General features: G+C 39.6%; 2 protein-coding genes across 6 annotated transcripts in view; one reads left to right on the top strand and one right to left on the bottom strand.

The window, feature by feature from the left end:
• The first annotated feature begins 2422 nt into the window (after window positions 1–2422).
• dipk2b (divergent protein kinase domain 2B) lies at window positions 2423–8273 on the top strand. Of its 4 annotated transcripts, none has more exons than XM_053626830.1 (6): window positions 2423–2839; window positions 3214–3478; window positions 4887–5060; window positions 5548–5836; window positions 6506–6617; window positions 7659–7750. In XM_053626830.1, exons 1-5 carry the CDS (start codon window positions 2616–2618, stop codon window positions 6613–6615), a joined length of 1062 nt encoding a protein of 353 aa, XP_053482805.1. In that variant the 5' UTR covers window positions 2423–2615; the 3' UTR covers window positions 6616–6617; window positions 7659–7750. The 4 variants fall into 4 exon arrangements, with proteins under 4 accessions (XP_053482805.1, XP_053482806.1, XP_053482804.1 ...); XM_053626831.1 differs by having other exon boundaries at window positions 6506–6621; window positions 7659–7719; XM_053626829.1 differs by lacking the exon at window positions 7659–7750 and having other exon boundaries at window positions 6506–7564.
• A 229-nt stretch (window positions 8274–8502) lies between these two features.
• The window catches only part of kdm6a (lysine (K)-specific demethylase 6A), a 49438-nt gene continuing 48477 nt past the window's right edge, over window positions 8503–9463 (bottom strand). For both annotated transcript variants that reach the window (XM_053626825.1, XM_053626826.1), the window contains 2 exons: window positions 9233–9403; window positions 8503–9101 (listed from right to left, as the gene is read on the bottom strand). In XM_053626825.1, the coding sequence (XP_053482800.1) occupies window positions 9072–9101; window positions 9233–9403 (201 nt within the window). In that variant the 3' untranslated portion in view covers window positions 8503–9071. The remainder of the gene's footprint in view (window positions 9102–9232; window positions 9404–9463) is intronic.

Here is a 9463-nt window from a genome sequence, read left to right as displayed (position 1 = left end):
GACAGAAAAATGACTTCTTTCAAAACTGTCCCACTTTAATAACATTTTATTATTTTTATTAATATGGTGCCATTTTCTGGCCAGAGAAGCCTGGTAAACAAAAACAAATTAGTATGATTTTGACGTATCCCAAATTTGTTTTAGCATAAATAAAACTATAATTAAAAAATGTAAAATGCTACTTACACGTTTTTATTTTTATTATTATTATTATTATTATTATTATTATTATTATTATTATTATTATGTGCTAAGTGAACATCTTAAGTCTATCTTGTGGATCTAATGTGCAGATACTCGAATGAAAAATATATATTTCTCAAAAAGTAAATAAAAAAATAAAGTTCACAAAATATACCAGATTACCTTCATTTACCCTACTTCCAATAAATCCTCCATACTGTCTGTCTGTGCGCTTCATAAACACGATGCTCTTGAATCCATAGTCCTTTTACTACTCTATTAATCTTTCCTTGGAATAAATGCGTAAAACGTTTGAAGTAGACGACTTCCTAAAATGAATGCATTTCCTTTATGGTGGTTTGATGACTTGTCCCGTGAAACTTCCGAACATAATTACCTCCTGTATATTTATTTCCTACCTTTAAATAACCCCATGTGTTTATACAAGGCCAGCATATATGTGAATCAGTGCGGCTCAATGATTCACCCGAATGACTAACAGGTTTGGGATATGTAATTTGCTGTTAATTCGCACTCGTCCCCTCTAGCGGGCACACTGTGTAACTACACAGTGCCGCCTTCCGTACACTCATGGCTTAATCACGAGAGAAACATGTGGTTACGAGTTGTGCTGATGAATCACACCGGTTCAAAGTGCACTCTGTTTTCCTCCCTCAAAATACATACATCTTAAAGCCTTGGTATCTGTCAGGGTTCGAGAAGCATATTAACATAGTTGACATTTTCATTTTGCTTGATAAATAATTTCATGTATTCCAATTCTTATACAGCTACACTTAGATACCAGTCTGTTTGGTGCACCTGTACCTACAGCTGCCGATGTGATAATTTCATCATTTCATGTTATGTACTGAATTTTTTACATGTGACCTCAATTAAACACATACGTGAAATCACATGAATAATACACTCAATAGCCAAAGGTTTGTAGACACCTGTCCATCACACCCATTTGTGAGCCTTCCCCAAACTGTGCCACAAAGATGGAAGCACACAATTGTATAGGATGTCATTGTATGCTGTAGCATTACAATTTCCCTTCACTGGAACTATGGGTCGAGTTCAAACATGTTCCACCATGACAATACCCCTGTGCACAAATTGAGCTCCTTGAAGACAGTTTCCCAAGGCTGGTTTAAAGAGCTTGAGTTTCCTGCAGAGTCCTGACCTCAATTCAACTGAACACCTTTGGGATGAATTGGAACACCGACTGCCTCCCAGCACTCTTCATCCAACATCACTGCCTGATCTCACGAATGCTCTTGTGGCTGAATAAACAGAATTCCCTACAACCACGCTCCATCTGCAGAAATCTAGTGGAAAGCCTTCCTAAAACAATGGAGGTTATTATAACAGCAAATTGGGATTGAGCCTGGAGTGGGATGTTCAAAATCAAATATGCACGTGATGATCATGTGTCCACAAACTTTTGGCCTTATAGTGTATGTGATGACGTGCAAATGAATCAGTCATGTTCAAAATCCCATATGAAAATAAACAAATCTGAAGAAATGAATGAATGAAGAAACTGAATCATGTGATAAAATAATGTAAAAATAGAATAAGTGTGTTAGACGTTGCTTGTTTCATTCATTCATTCATCTTTAGTAACTGCTTTATCTTGGCCAGGGTCGTGGTGGAGCTGATGCCTATCCTAGGAACACTAGGTGAGAGACAGGAATATGAGATGGGATAGTGTAGCCAATTCATCTACTGCAATGTTTTTGGGAAGTGGCAGGAAACCTATATGGACGTAGGGGGAACAGAAACTCCATACAGACAGTAAGTGCTGTCACCCATATGAAAGATTAACATGTAAAATAAATGATGAAATGAATTCAAAAATGAATCATGTGGGGAAATAAAATCAAAAATAGGAATGTGTAATACATGTGAAAAAAGTTTAAAACATAATCTGTGAAGTATCTAAAACAGTATTTAAAAATTTCATGTGACTTTTCCGTAAAGGTGTGGACAGGGATCACCACAAGACCATCACTCAACAGATATTATCTAGGCGACAGCATGCCTTCCTGAACTAAAGCTCTGGCTGAATGAAAACTTTTTTGCTTAAACACAGGCAAAGCAGAAATCTTACTAGCAAGTTCCAAATCTCAATTTTTCAGATTGTCTCATTTCTCTGTTGCATAAAAAGTTGCACAAAAACTACACAAGGCAATGTTCCACTAGGGTCATGTACAACCCAGGGTCCATTCATCCCCAGGGAGGAAGGGTCTCCATGACGACTGTGGTTATCAGTATCCTCCATGTGTTTCCTGTGGAGGTGTGGCATTGTGTGGTAGTGGTCATACAGATATTGTTCTCTGAGTATAGCCACAGATTTAAGACCTTAAACTCTGTAGTGTGGTGTTTATGTCCTGAGCTGCTGGAGGTCTGTACACCATGCCGGGATGGCACTGAGGAGTCTCTCGTCCATGGCTTCTGCAGAAGCGATAGTAGGAGTATGGTGGCATGGTTGGTTTCTGTGCTTGGGGCTGCATCTGGTGGTTTCAAATCCTTCACCCATACCATCACAGGAAACCAACAGCTTTATGAGAGGCTTCCTGGGTCTGGATAAATGCAATGCCTGTGTGGGCACTTCCATATGTAAGAAGCTTTATAAAGAGCAAATAAGGTAAGGTGGTGATTGAGTTTAAAAAGCTGCATTTTTAGGGTTTTGTGTTTTTTTCTTTCTCTTTTCAAACTTAAACACTACAGTTCACACAACAGTCAAACTGCATAGAACAAGTGTTAATATCACCACTGAATCTACAACACTGAAGAAAAGCTTTGAAGGGAAGTTGCTCAAATATCATGAGTTGTGATTTCTAAGTAAACTTTGAAGTAGATTACATATATTAAGTTCCTTTTCCATCAATGGTTGCACGTCCTCCTAAACTACAGAGAATTTAGCACAAAACATGTCAACTGTTTTTGATTATAAAGCAGAAACAACCATCAACTAAGGGATGTGGAGTCTAATGTGAAATTCACTTGATTTCACATCAGGTTTGAAAGGTGGCTGTCTCCTCAGTTGCATTTGCCTTCAGACAACAGGACATCTTACGAGGGGAATTACACAGATGATTCAGAAACCTGGCGGCCCGTGGTACTATCACGCCTGGTTTCCCCTGACCTGCACCAGCTGGCTGACAAAAGCATTTGCATCTCAGCAGGCAAACGGAAATCCTGCAGCATTGAGGCAGTTCTGAGAGCAACACCACGTTTCCAGAACTTGGACAACTCCAATATCCTGTCACCCAGTGTGGTGCAGGTCTGTCTCCGTCTGACCAGTTCTCAGCATACACAATTCAAGTGTCCGGTTGAGCTACTTCACCTACTGAACTCGATTGAATTTCTTTACTAGTGTAGGAGCCATAATATTATTGCTGTTGTTCAGCCACTAGAGGGCGGTGTGCACTGTGGTGGGGTAGGTGACCTGTGACGATAAACTTCCCATAGGTTGAATTAGAGAGGAATGGATGGCGGGGAACAGAGTTCTCATCGTAGATCCACATGCTCCGTTGTGTAAGTTATATTTTTTCATTAAATGGACATCAGATCAAGAAACAGGTGAACAGGTGATCTATACACCTACCCCACCACAGTACACACCGCCCTCTAGTGGCTGAACAAAACTAATAATATTACGGCTCCTTCACATGGTTCTTACTTTTTTTTTTTTGTAATGGCTTTCCTATAAGCCAGGGCAGTGTGGTGAAATGTTCTTTACTGTTAGGTTGGAATACACACATAAACAATGTCCACACAGCAGTGTCGGTTTCTTGATCCTAGATCCATTTAATGAAAAAATATCACTTAGACAAAGTAGCATATGGATCTAAATCAGTGGTCACCAACCCTGTTCCTGGAGATCCACCTTCCTGCAAGTTTCATCTCCAGCCAAAATCTAACACACCTGTTTTAGTTGATCAAGAACTTCTTAAAGCAATGATTAGATGGTCAGGTGGGCAGGATTACAGTTGGAGCTATACTCTTTAGGAAGGTAGATCTCCAGGAACAGGGTTGGTGACCACTGCTTTAGATCCACATGCTCCTTTGACGAAGTGATATTTTTTCATTAAATGGACCTAGGATCAAGAAACTGTGTGGACATTGTTTATTTGTCTATTCCAACCTAACAGTAAAGAACATCTTACCACCTTGCACTGGCTTATAGGAAAGACACTACAAAAAAAATTAAGAACCATGTGTAGGAGCCGTAATATTTTTTTTTGTTCAGGCACTAGAACACTAGAACTAGTTCTTACTACTGTAAGCACATGTTTCCTGCCACCTGTTCGTCTCCATTTCAACCAACAAGCAGGTTATCATCACATGATGTGAACAGGTGACCTACACACCTACCCCACCACAGTGCACACCACCCTCTAGTGGCTGAACAACAGGAATAACATTATGGCTTCTACAACTACTGTATTTCTCGAAGAAGCTTTTCATGAAAAGTAATTCCCACAGAATTTACATTCAATATACTTACAATAGCATTCAATATACATTCAATATACTTAAAATGATTTTGGTGCAGCTGAGCCCTAGGCAGCTATCCCTTCAGCTGCATCTGTCCTGAGCTAGCAGGAGAGTTTCTGAAGGTTTATTAACTACTGTACATGAACAATTCTGAAGAGACTGCTGCAGTATATGCTAACCTCTGTCCTCAGGGTCTGGTTACTCCGATGCTGCGCTGCCCATCTCAGAGGCTGCTGGATCGAATCGTGCGCCGCTACTTTGAGGTAGCTGATGTGGGCAGTGTGCAGATGAAGCACTTCACCAGTAAGGACAAACTCAGATTGCTCTACACACTGGCTGTCAATCAACAGCCTCTTATACTGCAGGTAAAAAACTGCAACACGGTCTTAATTTCCACATGCTCATTGTTATAACCGTGTTAAAAAAAAGGTGTCCATTTATGTTGTCCCTTTGGAAGAATCCCTAAAGGTTAACGTATACCATTATAAGACAGGATTACTATTCAGAAACCCATCAACCATTCAAAGAACCTTTCAGTAACTGTTGTTTTGTCCTATGAGTGCATATAAAAGCAATATACTCCACTCACATATTTATAGCTGTGTAGTGACTATTACACTCATCACAAAGAAAAGTTCTATCTGGCACCCTAAGGAAAGCCCTACATTCAACAGTTAATTCTTTACTGTTTAGAGGGAAAATCCACATAAAAGCACTTTAAAATGCCAGAACCAAACTGACAACCTTTAGAACATTTTGTAATATTACAAAGTGACTCAGCTGTTGAGTAGGCTAACATTTGTGAATAATATCTAAGCAACTTCCTCCCCACCCCTGCTGTGTTGGCTCTAGATGTTTCCAAGCACTGAGGGCTGGCCCTTCCCGCGCTATCATGGTTCCTGCGGCAGGCTGATGGTGTGGGCAGGCTGCAGACCCCTGAGGAGCCTGTACCCATCACCACTGGCACACAGATCTGACGCTGCCTACCAGATCCTCCACATCACCCAGACCTTGGCCTCCAATAGCCTCCACTTCCACCTTTACTACACCAGCGTTTCAGAGGACATATTTGGCATAGCGGAGGATGGAAGGCTCTTCATTATGGATGCCAGCACAATCGGGATCATCGACCTGCAAGAGGGTGAGGCATTTTAAAAGAATAGTTCTGTTAGTGTGAGCATTAGGAAGTGGACTCTCTAATTAGCATTTTCACTTCACAATACTGTTGAAGTATATTCTCCTGCTTTGATATATGTACAGAAAACAAGACTATAGATCAATGTGATAACATGAAGTCATGCATAAATAGGTCATTATCTTCCAAGGACACCTATGTACAGTAATACGAGGTGACTGGAAAAACAATCTCTCCCAAATGAGTTCTGATTAAGGGAAATCATGCTTTGTAGGATTTTTCTCATATATGTAATACAAATCTTGTGATATATTTCGATTTCTTGTTACGTATATCTCATACTAAATAGTTTTAGATCTTCAAACGAAATACAACATAAAACAAAGGCAACCCGAGTAAACACGCAATACAGTTTTTATTTATTCATTTTTTTGATGAAGCAAAAAGTTATCCACAACACCTATCACCAATGTGAAAAACTAATTGTCCCCTTAAACGTAATCTGATTGTGCCACCTTTAGCAGCAATAACTGCAACCAACCACTTCCGATAACTGGAGATCAGTCTTTCACTTACTTCTAGAACTAGTACTTACTCCTATGCTTTGGATCATTGTCTTGCTGCATAATCCTTGAGTTTCAACTTACGGACTGAAGTTTGGACATTCTCCTTTAGGATTTTCTGGTAGAGAGCAGAATTCATGTTTCCCTCAATTATTGCAAGTTGCCCAGGCCCTGAAGCAGCAAAGCATCCCCACACCATCACACTACCACCACCATGCTTGACTGTAGGTATGATGTTCTTTTTGTGGAATTCTGTGTTTGGTTTACGCTAGATGTAACGGGACCCTGTCTTCCAAACAGTTCCTCAGAACATTTCCCCAAAAGGTTTGAGGCTCATCAAGATGTTTTGGCAAAATTCAGATGAGCCTTAATGTTCTTCTGGGTTAGCAGTGGTTTTCACCTCACCACTCTTCCATGGATGCCATTTTTTGCCCAGTGTCTTTCTGATAGTGGAGTCATGAACAGTGACCTTTATTGATGCAAGAGAGACCTGTAGGTCCTTTGATGTTGTCCTTGGCTCTTTTGGGACTTCCTGGATGAGTCATTGCTGTTCTCTTGGGGGAATTTTGGAAGGTCGGCCAATTCTGGGAAGGTTCACTACTGTGCAGTTTTTCCATTTGGAGATAATGGCTCTCACTGTGGTTCGTTGGAGTCCCAGAGACTTTGAAATAGCTTTGTAACCCTTCACAGACTGATGTATTTCAATCACCTTCTTCCTCACCATTTCTGGAATTTCTTTCAGTTTTGGCATAGTGTGTTACTGGGTAAGATCTTTTAACCAACTTCATGCTGTTGAAAAAGTTCTATTTAAGGGTTGATTTGATTGAACAGGGTGTGCAGTAATCAGGCCTGGTTGTGTCAGGTCCAGCTGAACCCTGTTATGAATGCAGTTTCATAGATTTGGGGAATTAGTAACGATGGCGTCAAATACATTTTCACACACCCAGTTGGTATCGGATGAACCCCTTTACTCAAGATGACTTGCATGCTGGACTGAACTGTTAATACTTTTGTCATGTGTGACTGAGAAGACCTAAAATGACAAGATATAAAATTAATTGTACATCAAAGATTATGAGGTGGTAATAGAGCATGATTATCTTTTTATTCAGATAGAGGGTTACTTTGCAAACTCTGCTTTCTTTTATTCAGCTTAGGACAGAGCTGTATACTTGCTATGATCTTTGGCCTTCTGCTTTATTCATGACCATATGCTTTTAATATACAGTTAGTTAATAACACTAATAACCACATACCTTCTATAGGACTCCACACTGAGGCAGACCCATGTGAGAACCACACAGATGTGTTCTCATGTCTGAGCGGTTCCTGTAGAAGAAGTCCTCCCTGCGAGAGCATTCGACCCTCTCAGAGCTTTGCCTTGCTCTGTAGACATGTCCTGCCCAAACTGCTCACTTCTACAGATGTGCAATGGTCTGGACTGCCCAGTAAGGCCATCGCAGAGCTGACTGTATGTGCAGACCGAGCACAGTCTGATCAGAGGATACACAAAGCTGTTCAAAGCCTTAAGGACACACTACAGGCCTTCAGGCCATGCAATACCGATTATGGATACAGGTATCCAGAATGCAGGTACAGTGACAAGTTCTAGAGCATCGGTTTGAACAATAAGTCACAATTTTGTGGGCACTATAAACATACCACATAGGCTTTGTGCAGCATAGACTATACAGTTCACATATCACAAAACAGCCGCATTTCCATTCAAACTGTTTAATTACTCAAACACGTCAAACAATTTGACAGTGTTTTCTGTACATTTCTTACGAAACAGTTTAATCCATGTATAGAAAACAAGAGAAATGGTAAAACAACGCTGCTCCATAAAATTTAATGGCGTGTACTCTCAAAAAATAACAGCATTCCATCAACAAATATTTTCAAGCAATAAATACACATTTATAAATAGTGTAAATTTACAAGATTAGAAACATAACAAAAAGTACAAATTAAAGTTTACTCATTAGCCATGTGCAACCCATGTTTCTTTGTGACTTGGCTGTTTTTCCCTTACTCATATTTTATTTTATATATATATATATATATATATATATATATATATATATATATATATATATATATTATACACTAACATATAAACTGATTTTAAAAAAATGAATTACCTTCACATTATAATTCTCTTTTTTTCAGTTTCATTGCCTAAAGAAATTTAAGAAAAGACCAGCTACCCTAGTACTCATTTAGTAGAGAAAGAAATTCAAGGAACTATGGTCATGTATCACCCCATACATAAATCTCTTAAGAAAGGAAAGAAATTCATCAGATTCAAAACAAGAGAGAAGAAAGAAAAGGAAACAGACACATCAGTAGTTTGAACGATTTTGCCAGTTGTAATATATGTAGGATTTTTCACTGATTTGTCCTTTGTATATAGGTTTGCCTTTTCCCTCTAAAGGAGTGGTGCTGAGCCAGTCAAAACAGTCCGAGAATAGATTGGAGAGGTGCCCACTGCCCACTCCAGACCAGTGGGGGTGACACTCTGTATTTGGGTTGCATAGACAAACAGTTTAGAGCCAGCAGCCTTGTGCTATTTGCTACAGAAACCAGTGGTGTGGAACTGGGTCACTACTCCTGAATATCAGAAAGAGTTATGTTGCGTTCCAGGGGTTTATCCTCAGAACTTGTTAATGTTAATGTCAAGACGTGGAGGAAGGCAGAGGTGAAGCCTGTTGAGAAAAGAATAACACAAATAAGCCAGAATTAAGTACGTACAACAAACTGCTTACTATAAGAGTATTACATCATGAAAGGCAAGACACATGTTGAACAATATTTGAAATTAAAGACTGTGACTTACTAATGTGAACTGGTCGTAGACTTGCATGAGATCCTCCATCTTGTACTGCTCCAAAACTACAAAGTTGTCAAGGTTCTGACTGCCTCGTCGAGCACAGTCCTGACAATGCACCACATACGTCTTCCGTGAGTTGCTCTCACTGGTGACAAACAGTAGGTCAAAGACCTCAACCTAAAAAGGGGACCATCAAATCACAAGAATTATTACAAATATACAACCACTCATACATAG

The sequence above is a fragment of the Ictalurus furcatus genome, chromosome 6 (assembly GCF_023375685.1).
Source record: "Ictalurus furcatus strain D&B chromosome 6, Billie_1.0, whole genome shotgun sequence".
Taxonomy (NCBI): domain Eukaryota; kingdom Metazoa; phylum Chordata; class Actinopteri; order Siluriformes; family Ictaluridae; genus Ictalurus; species Ictalurus furcatus.
Note: the sequence above shows the minus strand (reverse complement) of the source record. Positions and strands in the feature narration are given on the sequence as shown.

Coding starts and splice junctions, on each gene's coding strand:
- dipk2b (XM_053626827.1), top strand. CDS start 2,616: ATGGCACTGAGGAGTCTCTCGTCCATGGCTTCTGCAGAAGCGATAGTA. Junction 2,840..3,213: donor CTTTATAAAGAGCAAATAAG/GTAAGGTGGTGA, acceptor ATTTCACATCAG/GTTTGAAAGGTGGCTGTCTC. Junction 3,479..4,886: donor TGTCACCCAGTGTGGTGCAG/GTCTGTCTCCGT, acceptor CTCTGTCCTCAG/GGTCTGGTTACTCCGATGCT.